The 15,726-nt window shown below is 41.5% G+C and overlaps 1 protein-coding gene across 1 annotated transcript in view; it reads left to right on the top strand.

The window, feature by feature from the left end:
* The window catches only part of CHD7 (chromodomain helicase DNA binding protein 7), a 128,789-nt gene that overhangs the window by 28,853 nt on the left and 84,210 nt on the right, over nt 1-15,726 (top strand). The window contains exon 2 of the mRNA XM_054284955.1: nt 9,931-11,791. Coding sequence (XP_054140930.1) covers nt 10,106-11,791 — 1,686 coding nt within the window. The 5' untranslated portion in view covers nt 9,931-10,105. The remainder of the gene's footprint in view (nt 1-9,930; nt 11,792-15,726) is intronic.

Below are 15,726 nucleotides of genomic sequence, written 5' to 3'. Positions count from 1 at the left end.
AGGTATTTACAAACATGAAAGAAATTGCTAGTCAAGCAAAGTTTGCAATCAAACTCTTCCAGAATTATCAAAATAAGCCTTCCTATTTCCTATGCTTGTAAAATAATACTCTAATCTTTTAGGCAGCCTGCCCACTCCTTTAATTTTCTTGCTTTTCCTACTTCTAAAACCACAACAAAAGCAACAACAACAAAACAACCCCCACAAAATAACACAAAACACACAACCCCCCCCGACCTTCTGCCCTAAATTTTAACCTCAGTTTTTTATGAGTAGAAATAATTTTTTTTGTTTGTTGAAGGGACAGCAATGTGGAAAGTTTTGTTTTGGGTTTGTTTGTTTGGGTTTTGGGGGCTTTAGGTTTCTTTAAACTTTTAAATTTTTTTTTAAACTTTTAAAGTTTATTTTAACTGAAAAGGGTGTTGAAAATTCTAATTCTCTGCAGATGCAGCAGTAAAATTGATAAGCTTAACAGGTAATTTAAATAGGCTGTGAATCATTCGGAACAGTAAAGATAGTGCTTTCTATTAGAAAATTAGGTTTAGCCCTGCTTTTTGAGAGAAGGTTTCCAAGTTCAGTTCTAGATGAGTAAAAATTCCCTTTCACATGTAATCTGTGAATGCGGCACTGCTCTCGAATGTTCATAATTTATCTCTGCAGAGCTTGTGGGGAATTGAAAATTGCTCAAGAACTTCCCTGTTGCGTGTAAAAAATGTGGTAGATGAATGTCAGCTGCTCCTGTTGGTTGCAGCGGTTTGAATGACTCTGGCTCTGGGTTCTGGGTCAGCAGTTTGCACATCAAAAGACAATTACTTCCAAGTTCTTCAAAATGTTGATGAGAAGGGAGTGAAATTGCATACTTCTAGAATTTTACATGACAAATTTTCCCCTGGAAGGCTGTTTTTGTTCATTTGAACTTTTGTTCATCAGAACTATCCTGGAGTAATTTTAGAACTGCAAATTGATTAATCACAATGCTTGAAAACACCCCAGTTGGTTTTCTTCTGTGTGAAGAAAAAACTGATGCCCATTAAAGTTTTGCAGAAGAAAATTTGGTTGTCTTCCCTTTGGACCTGTTTTTATACAGGAAAAGCATTGAGCTCAGTCCTGCTTGGACAGAAGGGCCACACTGCACATGAGGACTGACAAGGGTTGCACTCATCTGGCAGTCCCCAGTGCAATTTTTAAGTTTCTAGCACTATTGTTTATGCTGTCTGGGCACCCCTTTTCCCTGTCCAAGTGAACTTGAGCTTACTCTTAAGTATCTTAGTCTTATGCACTAGAAGCTATTGAGAGCTCCTCCCTTGGCATTGTCCACAGGGGAGAACAGCTTGGTATAGCTGTTTATGTTGTGGTTTAAGTACTGATGATCACTGTGAGCCAGGTGTTATATTAGAAAAACCAACAAAGAAAACACCAAAAAAAAAAATTCAAACTTGATTTGTATGTGCATGAGCCTACTTCCATTGTACTGATCAAGAATGAACATCTTTTTTTGACATATCCTTCCCCAAAAAGCAATAGAATGTTCAAGGTGCATATGTTGATTTTGTTAAAACAAACAAACTTCTCAAATTTAAGCAGCAGTCCAATGAAAAGTAGTTGTAAAAGTTCATCTGGTTATCTGTCCTGTATTTCAGCTGTCCCCTGTATTCTGTGGGACATTACTGGCCCCACCTATGAAGGTTTCTGAAATCTGTTTACTCCATGAACTGTATTCTGTCCTGTATAGTACCGTCTGTCTTCACACCCTCCCTCCCCAACCATTTTTCTTTGTGGCTGATTTTAAGTTAGTGAAATAATTTAACATTTCTTTTAAATAGTCTATAGCATATGATAAAATACACAATTAGTTTGATGCTACAGGTCTTCCTTGTAACTAAATTAAAATAAAAAAGAGAAAATTTTAAATTTGTAAAATTCAGTATTTGGGTCTTGGGATGGTCTCCAAGTCCCTTCCAACCCAAGGCATTCACTGTGTGTTTTCATTTAAAATACATTAGGAAATACTAATGCTATCTTTTTCTAAAAGAGACAATTTGTAATATTTTCCTGGTGTACTATGTAATTATTTTTTTTTTTTTGCTGAAAGGCTCAAGACCGTATGCTTAGGTGTATGAGGCAGAAAGGATCATCAATACTGGAAGCTGAGTGAGAGCTTAAGTTCAGATGTAGGATAATTCATCTTGCCACATGTAAAGAGTGTAAGGGAGGAACTACCATTTTGTTCCTGAGTCCTGAATGAGTTCTGCTTAGTCATGTAAAAACTGGCTTTTCACTTTGGGTGCACAGGGTGTATTTCTCTTCACAGAAATGAGTGTGGATGTGTGGTTCCCGTACGAGTGCAGACTGCGATCTACCACTATTTATGAAGAACACATGTACAGGAAAATGACTCTTAAGTACAAGTCATAAATTGAAATGATTATAGAATATACGTGGACAAATATACCATGTGTGGTATCGGTAGACTGTAATTTCATCAAGTGGTTTTTCAGACTTCATAAACTATGAATGAAACATGATTGTATTGGCCTTGTAACAGGTAAAGTAAAATATAGGGTCTGGCTACTTTAAAGCGCTCATAATTCTATGGCTGGAAATAGCCTTTTGGGATACGATTAAGTCTTAAAACCTGACTGTGATTAAAAAAATACATTTCGGTGAAAATCACATGTTCAGAAACTCTGGGAAACATTTGAGTCTCCACCTCATGAATTTTTACAGTTCCCAACTTTCTGGGTGTAAACACCACGAGCTGCTTTCGGCGAAAGGAGCGGGGCAAGGCCCCGCGTTAGTTAGAGCTTCGTCACCCCTCCGATTATTCCGTTGTTTTCAGCGGGTTTTTCCCGGTTTTGGTGGCTCGGGCTTTGTTTACTTGGGTGGCCGTGCCCGGCCAGGCCCGGCCCGGCCCGGCGCGGCGGCCATGCCGCCCTGCCCTGCCCTGCGCAAACCCTCCCGCTCGCCGCGGCGACCTCTGCCCTTTTGTATCCTGTGACACTCAGCCTGTCTTTGTGCTCAAGTTTATCCATGATGGATACGTTTCCCTCCCAATCGCATATGCGGGGAGCCCGGCGGAGCGAGCAGATAAATTATTTTCAGCTGCAGGCCCGGGCTGGGGGAGGAGGGCAGGAGGGTGGCGGGGCCTCTCCGCGCCCCGGCCCAGCAGGACGGGGCGCAGCCTCCCACTCCCCCGGGAATATGCAAGGGGATGACTCTCGGGCCTCTCAGATCCTTTTTAAATGCAAAAGAATGTAGGAAATTGCCAGATCAGTTGGTTAATCAGTGACAACTGCAGTAGGTGCACAAAAAGCCCGGAGCCATCGCTTGCACGGGGTGTTTTTTCAGCGCCCCAGCGGGGTCACCGCTGGCCCCACCTCTTGAACACCCGGGCCGGTTTAGTGTCAGCTTGGGAAGGGAATGTAATTGCGGGGAGATTTCTGGGTGACTGATGGCGACAATATAGGTCTCGGTGACACCACCGCCCCGCTGGCCCTGCTAGTGCTTTGTGTTTGCCTGGCCATCGCACAGCCGCGGAGCGCTGAGCCCTCAGCTCACTGTCCCCAGCCCACCGAAACAAGGCAGCCGTGCAGCACATACAATTTTCCGTATTTTTTTATTAATGTTGGCTACCCTGCTGCCTTGTCATGGTCAAACCTCATTTAAAGGGTCACATTAAGCATGTTACTGCTCCCCTTTATGGAGTTATTTGTGAGGTTAGCACCTCTGTCAAATGTTTCAAAGAGTATTCCTGAAATATTTTTGTGACTGCAATTGCTTCTCTTACTTATCTGGGACTATTTTTAGATGAACCATCTCACATTTGTGTTTTAAAGTTACGTTGGGAGAGAGGGTGGTCATGCAATGAAAAAGGCCTCTTAAAATTCCAGGTTACGTAACACTAGAAGTGAAGTATTTCTAGATTAGGCTTGTTCCCTCTTCTCTCACCTCTCTCACCTCGTGTTTGTAATATACTTAAATGTAAAAAAATGCCTTTCCTTTTTTTTTGTTGGTTTTTAAAATTTTTAAACATTTATTTAATTTTTTTTAAATTCCTCTGGTTACCTCATTGAGGCCTCCAAGTACGTGCTGTAATAAGCAGCTCTAAACTTTCTTCTTTTTCTTCTTATCAGGAAAGAAAAGACATGCTGAAGCTTCTTCTGCGATATTGTAGGTGCTGGCTTGAAATTAGCAGTGCTCCCATGTTAGGGTGAAGAGTTTGCAGCCCAACTGGTGTGGTGAATGCCTTGGTGTGATGTAACAGTAAGGCTCAGTGGGTTTGCATCAGAGTCCTCCTAAGTGACGCTTTTGTGGTCTCCTATCAGAGCTCCTGGGAACTTGAATGACGTAGGATATTGTTTCCAAATGTGTGGCACAGGCTGAACTCTGGGCTGGTCATTCCTGCATCAGCTGCTTGACAGCAGCAAGCTGCCAAATATTCGAAGGCTGTAGTGCCCTCAGTTGCCTCGGTGAAAGCCTGTTTTTGCCAACGTACATCATACATGAGGGAAATAAAATCCAATCTGGCTTTTGCAGAATGATTTTATGAGAAATGTAGGATTTCATGGATTTCTTGGCAAAAAAATCTTACTGAATATCCTTCATGTCATTTTAGCTGATTGCACATTGGCAAAACCTGTGACCTTTGACGAAAGGCACCTAAGGTTTTCTCTCTCCCCTCCCTCCCCCCTTTTTCTTTATTTAACAAGAGACATTGACAGCCTTTAATTTGCTACTCAAATTCTCGTAAGGGTGTATTTCTGTGAAGAACTAACGGAATTCTACTAAGATACAAGTGAAACCAAACTTTTAAGAAATGCTTAAGTAATATTTGTTGATGCTTCCCACTAAGTCAGAATACTCCTGAAGTGCATCAGGTCATTCTTTTCATCTTTGCAAGTCCTGTCTTCCTTTCCTGGGACGAGAGGGAACGAGATTCCTGCCATCCTTTGATGTCTGAACTATACGAACTTAATTTTTAACACAGCTGTGCTGTGTGAAGTGCATAGTAGGAAAGCATTCTAAGTGAATAAAAAAAAAAAAAAAGAGGTCTTCAGGCATTCAGGAAACCAAGTTTCTTTGGAACCTGCAGTCAGAAATGATGTTGCAATCACTTTACAGGTCTGGTCTTATATTTTGGCTAATCTATATGCAGGAGGAGCGCACCATGCGTGGCGTCTGTGACAGCAATGAAAAGTAAGCATTAAGCACGTAGGAGATGAGGCATGCTTCCCACAGACATGGTCAGGCACTTGCATAACTGTCCTGGCATCAGCAGTGCTGTGTGCTCAGTAGGTGAATGAGGTGAAATGTAGAAGCCTCACCAGCCGTCTTGCTCAATTTGAATGTCTTGTCGTGACTTTTGCTATGTTGTCATGGCGTTACATGTGTTTATGAAGTTTTTGGTGAATGTTTTCCTTCAACTTTGTGAGTGAAATAAGAATGTGACTTTCATTGCTGTCATTTATGTCATGTCCTTCCATGCGGCAAACGCTTAAATTACTACCCCTAACAGCCAGCAGGAGCTTAGCAGTTTTGAAAAGCAGTTTAAATGTGCAATGTTTAAATGCAGATTTAGTAGCCTAATGTTTAATCCTACATTTTGAGGCTCTGGTCTCAAAATGACCTTTGGCACGGTGTTGTTTTTAGCATGAGAGGTCTTTTTAGCCTAGTTCTTCAAAATAGCACGGTATTTGTGGTGTTTATTGCATTGTATGTAAGGGCATACTTCCATTATGTGAGTAGCTGGTTTGTTTGTGTCTGTCAAGTACTTCAGAGTTTTGTCAGAGCTATCAACTAATAGCCGTAAAAATACAACTCTGCATGACACATGTCATTTCAAGCTTGGAGCAGTCAGTATTAGTTGCCTTCTCACCTTCTGTTTATTCAGTTTATTTGCTGCATGGCCAAATGCTGTTGAATTTCTTCTGTAGAAGGGTTGATAGCTGAATCAAGGAACCTGTTGATTTACAAAATGTTCTTTTGAATGCCAGAATGTGAGGATGGTGTGGAAGGCATGGGCATCTGTGTGCTGCCCTTGCTGCTTCCTGGTCTTGACTGCCTGGATCTACTGCTTTGGGAGCAAAACTAATGAAGTTCAGGTTTTTAGTGTCTGCAGCCCTAGATAAGTTATATGTATGCAGCTCTACTTATAAAAGTGGGAAGCTGCTGAAGACAACTGAGTGCATGCAGCTTTGGAATATTAAGCTGGACAATGGTTAACTACTACTTAAATTTGAGATTTAGCTGTTTAAGACTGGAATGTTGCAAACTGGAGTAAATGTAAGCTTTGTCTGTTGAGACAACAGGGTTGTTAAGCAATTGACTATGTCCTGGTGGTTGGGATCACACCACTGCTTTGAACAGAAGCAGGCTGCTAGGCAGCCTTAACGAAATATATTCATTGACTCTTTAGGTCAGTCTTCTTGGAGCCATCTTTCATGTTCAGGAACAGAAAAGTGATAGAATTTTATAGCAGAACCTGTATAGTTTAAGATAGTAATAAAAAATAATCACTGTCTTGTCATACATTCTTACTTTGTTTCAGCTATCCACCTTTCTAAGGGTTCAGATACTCTTCACTTTGTACACAACAAACACTGCTTTTGTGTATGTTGATTTTAAATTGCAGGAATGTAGAGAGGATGTGCCATCCCTTATTTTAAACTATTTAATAAAAAAAAAGACTATAAGCTGAGTTTATCACTGTTAGTCTTGCTGTTATTATATCTGCCTTTATGGAGAAGTGAACAGTGGTGCTGAATGAGTATTTTAACTGGAATTATTGCTTGATGCAGGTTCTGCTTTTGTTTATGTGTTGGCTTTCTTTTGTTTTGAAAGAAGCAGACATAGTTGCAACCTAAAATAAGGCTGTGACTCTTGTGACTTGCTTAACTACCTAAATGTCTACCCTGTTATAATGGAAGGTTGAGAGGTTAGTAGGTAATTCCAGTATTGACTATTTCCTTATCAAAACATTGGTTAATTTATTTTGATCAGGCTGTAGCTGCTACTGTCTTTCATGCTTCAACAGCTGCTGTTAGCCATATATCACATCAGAGGTGTGACTTTTATTGGGGAAAGTAGAATAAGGTTTGGCGAGAGCACAACTGACTGTTAAGAGCTGTGGTCATTAAATTTGAGGCTGGACTTAGATCTGATGAAATACTCCTAAAATCTGGGAGTTCTTTACCATGGACTTACGCTGTATTTCAGACATAGTAACTTTAGCATCCAGAGCTCAAACATGAAGTCGATTCATGCCTCAGATAAAAATGCAGATCTAAAATCACATAATGGCAAGCAGGGTTTTTGCTCTTAATTTAGATGATGGATTTGTTTGTTTACAAGCTGCATCATAAACTTAAAGGTTACTTTTCTTTAGAAAGAGTGTGTGCTCAGGAAGCAGGGTGAGTGTTAGGTTCCCTAGCACATCTCCTGCGTTGTGAGGGACAGCACTTAGTCCAAACCTGCAAATTGGGATGGTGTGAGTTGAGCAAAGTGTGTTTAGTAAAGCAAAACCCTTACCCTATTTTAATTTCGTTCTCTGGGTATATTAGCAGATCCAAGCTACTGTGAGCTGATGCTGACAGTTAACAGTGGCTGACGTGCCTGTATTTTATTGGGCGCTTGTCAGCTGAAAAACAGTAAACAGAGCAGGGTTAAATGCCTGCTTGATGCTTGTAACCTTGTTTCTGGAGATGCTCTGTTGAGCTGTTATAAAGTTTCATTAGTGCTTCAGGAGAGTAGAGCCTTCTTGTCTTAAAAAATGGTTCTTCTAGCAGGCATGATATTTTATAATGAAATGAGTGGAAATTCTTACATGTTCTTAACTATGTGGCTGTTTCTAGTGGATGGGTGAGACTTACTCGGCTCCAGTTTGATATTGCTCAGATTACATCAGTGCTTGGGAGGTAACAGTGTCTGTGTGCTCTGCTTTTTAGCGTTTCCAGGCAAAGAGACTGTTCTGTTGGAGACTGTCAGTACACACTGAAGTCCAGCTTTAACAGCTCCTGATGGCAGTGAGTATCAGTAGTCGCAGTGCCAGACGTCCTTGAGCCATCAGGGATCTTCACCATGACTGCAGTCTGCTCTGGAGCAGTCTAATAGCAAAAGCTTCTTTTGGTGAAGGGGATTCCTTCTCACCTTGTTGAAACTTCCTTATGGTGTGCTCTAATAAACTGAATGAGGTGGTAAATATTACAGATGGCTTCTGCCTAATAATTAAAATGAAATAAAACCAAATAGATATTAGAGATATGAAGATGGCTCATAGGAGTTTACCTCCAAGTGATTTAGGAAGTGTTAATATCCCAGCCGAGCACTAAAGAGATTTAAGAGTGTGGTTTTAAAGGTGACATTCAAATGCTATTTTAAGAGGAGTGATAAATGCTTGTGCCTTTCCTCTTGCCCTCTGCTTCATGCTGTAGAAGGTCCTCTTGACAGTGGCTACAAGAAGGGTAATAAATGTGCTGATATTTTTCCTCCCTAAAACTTGTTTGGGACAAATCACCTTCAGTCAAACAGTCTGGCCTGGCATTTTGTGTCCAAAGTGACTGAAAGCATCTCTCCTCCACAAAAGAATGCATGATGTGAAAGCAGAAACTTGTAAATCTTCTTTACTTTGGTTGCTGGTTAAGGGCAGTTGGTATCTGCTTGCAGAGACGCCACTGAATTACAACCAAGATACAAAAATACTTGCTAAATGTATGGGCTTCCTTGACTATTGTCTTAAAGTATATTTTGCATGTAAGACACAGTGTTCAAAATTTTGATTTTTAAGAAGAAAAGGACAGCATTAGACTACCTTTGCCCATAAAAAATGGATCCAAACAAATCTTGGGAGTTCTTGCAGGAAGAGGATAGGGGACACATTTCGGAATAGATCATTCTTCCCTGTGAGATCAGCCTTCCCTGAATGAGAACTTTTCTGAGTCTGTTGTTACTGTGTTGTTGCTTTTTGCTTTTTATTCCCCAAGTCCAAATGTGTACCTTGTTAGGTTAGCTTTTTGTTAAGTCATTTTGCCATTACTAATTCTCTTGAGTGAGTATTCAAGTTTTGGAGACAACAGAACTTCAGTCTTGCAGAACTTCAGTCTCGCAAAGTGCTGTAGTTGCAGTAGTAGCACGATAACCTGAAGATGAATAATGAACTTCAGTGATACTATTCTGTGTTACCATCATAAAGGAGACTAGGAGAAGGATTGAGAAATCCACCCTATCATATGATGAAGCTTGTAAATTTGATTTTCTTACACAAATCGGGCATATAGCTTTGCAGAAAGGGGGAGAAATATTGTTTCTTTTAGTGAACAAATTCATTAAATTAGGCTAAAATGTGTGTTTTAAAAAAATTTTTTAAAAATCCCTTCCTAAAGGCTAAGTCTTGGAGTTTGGTCTGTATTTAGTGGGTCATCTCTATATGAATTTGAAAAATCTGTTGTGCATATAACTAACTTCAGTTCGTCGTAGGACCTGGCGCTTCTGCTTGCTCATCTGATTACGCAGCTCAGGGGAATAAGGTTAAGGACAGGCTGTTGGTAACTAGAGCGTTTTTCAGGGCTTTAGTTCAGCAGATGGGCTGCTCAGCTATATTCATACATCTGCCTACCTGCTGTGGCAGCTGCTGCTGCTGCGTGTTGTGTTCTTTTGTTCTGTTCCACCCAAGAAAGGAGCACTAGGAAGTGTAGTGAATGGATTAATTTAAGGTTAAGACTAGTGTTTTGCTTGCTTCCTAACTCTCTATCATAATAAAGCTTTGGATAAAGCTAATGAATCCTTTGTAATGTGAAATAGATTTTTAAGATGTATTTCAGGGGGCTGAAAGTAGCTAGCATTTAAAAAACAGTCAAGTATGTTTTCTTTATGTTGCCTGATGCTATTTATTTTAATATCTTCTTTTCTTTCTCCCCCTTCCCCTGCTTTTTCTAGGAGCAGTAACCAGACTTTGCCTGACACTGCGTGGTCCAAAAGAATTAAGGAAATATGGAATGACATGAAGGAGATTAGTTGAGGATTAAAGGCTTTGAGGACAAAACACCTCACCGAGGTGAAGCACAGACTAACATTCTGGTTGTAGCTCCAAGGAGCTGCGTGCTGAAAAAAGATGGCAGATCCAGGAATGATGAGTCTGTTTGGAGAAGATGGGAATATTTTCAGTGAAGGGTTGGAAGGTCTTGGAGAATGTGGATATCCTGAAAATACAGTGAATCCTATGGGTCAGCAAATGCCCATGGATCAAGGATTTCCCACTTTACAGTCATCTCTTCATCATCCTCCTGCAAATCAAAACCAAGCCAAGTTGACCCATTTTGATCACTATAATCAATACGAACAGCAGAAGATGCACCTGATGGATCAGCCGAACAGGATGATAAGCAATGCCCCTGGGAATGGTATCGCGTCTCCTCATTCGCAGTATCACAACCCTCCAGTTCCTCAGGTTCCTCACAGCAGCGGTGCCGGTGGTCAGATGGGAGTCTATCCCGGCATGCAGAACGAAAGACACGGCCAGCCCTTCGTAGACAGTGGCTCCATGTGGGGACCGCGGGCAGTTCAAGTGCCAGACCAGATAAGGGCACCGTACCAGCAGCAACAGCAGCAGCAGCAGCCGCAACCCACACAGCCGCCACAGGCACCCTCCGGACCCCCTGGGCAGGGCCATCCTCAGCACATGCAGCAGATGGGAAACTACATGGCTCGTGGTGATTTTTCAATGCAGCAGCACGGTCAGCCGCAGCAACAGAGGATGAACCAGTTTTCTCAAGGCCAAGAAGGCCTCAATCAGGGAAACCCTTTCATTGCCACCTCAGGACCTGGCCACTTGTCTCATGTGCCCCAGCAGAATCCCAGTATGGCACCTTCTTTGCGACACTCAGTCCAGCAATTTCACCACCATCCCCCTACTGCTCTCCATGGGGAATCAGTAACCCACAGTCCCAGATTCTCCCCTAATCCTCCCCAGCAGGGTGCTGTTAGGCCGCAAACACTTAATTTTAGTTCTCGGAGCCAGACGGTACCCTCACCTACTATAAACAACTCAGGGCAGTATTCTCGATATCCTTACAGTAACCTTAATCAGGGATTAGTTAATAATACAGGGATGAATCAGAATTTAGGCCTTACAAATAACACTCCAATGAATCAATCTGTACCAAGATACCCAAATGCTGTCGGATTTCCATCAAACAGTGGTCAAGGACTAATGCACCAGCAGCCCATCCACCCTAGTGGCTCACTTAACCAAATGAACACCCAAACTATGCACCCTTCACAGCCTCAGGGAACTTATGCCTCTCCACCTCCCATGTCACCTATGAAAGCAATGAGTAATCCAGCAGGTACACCTCCTCCACAGGTTAGACCCGGTAGTGCTGGAATACCAATGGAAGTTGGCAGTTACCCAAATATACCCCATCCTCAGCCGTCACACCAGCCCCCTGGTGCCATGGGAATTGGACAAAGGAATATGGGCCCCAGAAACATGCAACAGAATCGTCCATTTATGGGTATGTCTTCGACACCACGGGAGATGGGTGGGCACATGAGACCAAATGGTTGTCCAGGTGTTGGCCTTGCAGATCCACAAGCAATACAAGAGCGACTAATATCTGGCCAGCAGCTTCCTAGTCAACAGCAGTCTTTTCAACAGCAAATGCCAACCTGTCCTCCCATGCAGCCTCATCCAGGGATACATCACCAGTCTTCACCACCCCCACATCCTCATCATCAGCCTTGGGCACAGCTTCACCAGTCACCACAAAACACACCACAAAAAGTGCCTGTCCTTCAGGTAAGCTACTTCCCATTAGTTGAAAATGTTTTAAATGACTGTAAATGCCTTTCAGGATACACAAGAACTATGGTTTCAAAACTGTTGCCCCTGTTCATCTCCCCTGTTTGTTATTGGTTGCGTGGCTTTCTTGGTGTACAGAGGCTGAAGGTAAAATGATGTTCAGGTATCTTTCTAACATCCTTATAGTAATTGTTATAGGGTAACATTATGGATAGACCATAATGTGATACAACAACAGGACAAGCAGAATATGTACTATTTTTTTCATGTTGGTTCCTTTGGGGAGAAGATGGGAAGCACATGTGAGAAGTGTCATTTAATTATTCAATTTTTGTATTTGCAACTTGGAGGAAGAAGTGTGTGTTATAATGTGTTTGTTTTGGCGAAACCAAGATCTTTTTTTTAAATCCTAAGGGAATGTTCTGTGGTTTTAAATTAAGGCTTAAATTGTTACATGTGAAAAAAATTTCTGGCGTGAACTTCTTTCGCACTAAGTAATGAAACCAAGAAGTGACGGGGAAACAGTTTATACAAGGAGAAGACAACAATGTGAATCAGTCTGAAATGAAATCTTCTGAGGCTCAAATGAAATGTTAAATAGAATGCAAGTTTTATTTTACTGTGGCTTTGATCTGCCAGGTTTCGATGGCTATGTATTGCTTCCATGTTATTTTTCAATTAAAAGCTAAAAATGGTAAAACATCTTGATCCTCTGTAGCTTAACAGGTTTGGCCACATGCTAGTATGTTAAGCTTCAGCCGAAAAAGTGGTTTTTGGAATCTTCACATTTGCCATTGCTTGCCTTTGACTCAGTCAGTCAGAATTCAGGAGGTTTTGGTATCGGATTAATTAGTGGTCAAGATACTAAAGATTTACTAATTTTATTTTTTTTTCCCGATCAGTCAGTAGTTAATGCCAAGTAGCTCTGCCCATAAATATTTGGAGACAATTGTTGGAATGCAGCGGTAACGACACGATGCTACAATACACGTAATAAATGATAAAGGCAGCTGTCGCGGGCAGTGTCCCGGGCCTGCGCGCAGAGCAGCTGCTCGGCCGTCCCCTGCGCCGCTGCCTGCCGGCTGCTTCTGCTCGCTGCCCCGCGCAGCGTGAGCCGGCGCTGCTGGCACGCGGACGTGCGCTCTGCGGACGGGCAGCTGACAAGGAGTGCTGCGTGGAGCAGCTCAGCAGCTGGGACAGGCTTCCACATTCCCTGTGGAAGAGAGGAGGAGGAGGGGGACTAAGCTGGGCAAGGGGAAAAGTGCACTGTCTTTCTCTTGAGGGAGGCTCTCTTGAAGAGTCAAAATATATCTTCAAGACCATCTTTCTTTTCCCTGCCCACCTCAAAGTTGGCTTGAAATTTTAGATGTCTCCTCCTCTCTCTGCATTTCCACACACAGACTTTGTTTGGAGAACTTAAATTACGGTTCTTGCATGCACATGGAGTTGTGTGTTCCTGTCTGAGACAGCAGCTCTTGCCAGTGCCTCCTGTTACCAACTGTGTGGGTAAGCAGGATGAAAAGGAGAGAGATCAAGACTATAGGGAAAAAAATGTAAAGAATGAGTGAATATTTGGGAAGGTGGAAATGACAGCACAGAGAAATCAGTACAGAAAGGGTAGGAATGAGAAAAAGAAGTATAAGACACGTTTTTTACTCTAAAGATGAGAGCTGAAGCATCTAGTGGAAAAAACTTGAAAGAAAATTATAGAAGTAGTAACTTAAGACTTTTAAGACAGTAAAGGAACAAAAACCAGTGTCACTAGGATCTTTCATAACCCATGATGGTGGAGATGTGGGAGGAAATACTTGAGGTGGGACTGTACCCTAAAGCAGTGGTATTCTTCACCAGCATGAATTCCTTGTTTTCATCTGCCCATCCAGTAAGCTTATTTTTGGCATTAAAAAGTGGTTTGGGAGAAGAAAGTTTACTTGAAAAATGTACAAGCTTGTTAAATGTTCTTGGGACATTTTTTTCCCTCTAATCACTGAAGAGGTTAAACACAGACAGCTCAACCCTTAAATAAGCTAAGCAACCTATTACAGAGTGCTGAACTGCAAATGAATAGCTTGAAGAAAGGTAAGTGCTGAAACGAAATAATTAGAGGAAAACCACATGATAACTCCAGTTACTTGATTAAAATCAGTAATTCAGACAGTTGTAGCAAGCCAAGTAACTTCTCTCTTAGCTTATTTCTGTTAAGTTTTTATCTGGTAAAAGTTACTGTTCATGTACCTTCCCATTAAGTAATTAGTTTGAGCCCTGACTGTAGTAATGAAACTCTTAACAGGCAGGCGTTTCCCCCTAGAAAACTGTTTGGATGAAATGAGTATTGTTCAAATCAACGAAAACTTGACCCCTCCCCACCCCCTGGGGAAAAAATGCAGATGTGTGAAACCCCTGCTCTTAAGCCTGAATACAGAGTTGGTAGCTCTCCTGTGTCATGGTTTTCCTTTCATGTCAGTAGGCAGAAAACTGTTCACCAAACAGCAGTTATTTAAATGACTGGTTTGTTTTTTATTTGTATAAAATGAATCAACAAAATTAATATAGTCAGTGAAAATGGAAATCACTATGTACTTTGAAATCAACAGAAATCATCTTAGTAATTATTTTTCAGTGATTTGAAGCTAGCCTTATCATGGGAAGACTGTAATACTTGTGGTTAACCAAATTACTGTTTTGTTGTTAGATATGTTGGAAGGAAAGTGAAGTTCTTTTGCTTTTAAGTTGAAAGAAATTGCTGTCTTGATTCCAAAGCTTGTTATTTCTTTTTTTGTGTGGAAAACTGCAAATTATTTTGGCTGTGAAATGAAGCTGGTGATTGACAATTCATCTGGTTTTGATTAATAGCTGAAAACTAGACATGGTTATTTAGGACTGTGTTAGCAGTGAGCTGCTGGCTTCAGTGGAGTTTGATAGACCCATAAGAACCACTGCAGTGTTGGGATATTCAGTCAGTGTGCTTGGTTTGTCAGGCACTCCTTTGAAACACTTTTCATTAAAAGTTTTTGGAAGAGCTTGGTGGCCATGGAGTAAGAAGGCTGATTCTACTGTGGCAGAGCCGTCCACCAAGGAGCAAATCAGGGAGCAAATCATTGTCTGTTTTCACAGTGGAGCCATTTGTGTTGGGCTTGTGAGCTTGTGTTCTCCAAAATACTCATAAATGATCTGGAGAAGAGTGAAAAGTCAGATGGGAAAATTTGCTACTGCTGTTGATGTACCCAAAGCAGAGTACTAAATGCAGATGTGGTGAAGAACCTAATAAGAATGAAATAAAATAATTAGAAATATAATAGAAGAGTCAATTACTTGCCCACTAAGTTGTGTGAGTCAAGACATGGCTGGGGAGGTTTAGATTGGATATTATGAAAATTTTCATCACAGAAGGAGTTATCAAGCATTGAAACAGGCTGCCCAGGGAAGGTAAAAAGTTGTCATTTGTGAAGGTATTTAGAAGATGTATACATGTGGTGCCCTCCCATGTGGACATGCTTTAGTGGTGGACCTGACAGTGCTGGGTTTACAGTTGGACTTTGTGATCTTAAAGGTAATTTCCAACCTAAATAATTTTATGGTTCTGTGGTGCTTGACCAGTGAAATGGCAGGCAAAAACATCTTTTGAGGAGCAGGTCTTGGTGTTGGATGGCTGTCTGAAAATGAGCTATAACAGTTAAAGAAATAAATCAGTAGGAATTGTAATGAAAGTAGTAGAGAACAAAACAAAGATTATTACCTGTATATATGGTATGCTGGTGATGCAAATGCTGTGAAGTTCTGTGTTCCTATCTCAGAAAGTACAGCAGCACTTGAAAAAGCTGGTGGGGGGGGCAGGCTGGAGGAAGGAAGGAGAGAGATGGTGAAAGCCTTTAAATTGTTAGTGCTACAGGTGCATGAAGAGGATGAATGTGAAGTAAGGGTTGTTTGTCACC

The sequence above is a fragment of the Melozone crissalis genome, unplaced genomic scaffold, assembly GCF_028551555.1.
Source record: "Melozone crissalis strain CALT ecotype California unplaced genomic scaffold, PUWL_Pcris_2 ptg000042l_1, whole genome shotgun sequence".
NCBI lineage: Eukaryota > Metazoa > Chordata > Aves > Passeriformes > Passerellidae > Melozone > Melozone crissalis.
The sequence above is the reverse complement of the archived record's forward strand: the minus strand, read 5'-3'. Positions and strand labels throughout refer to the sequence as shown.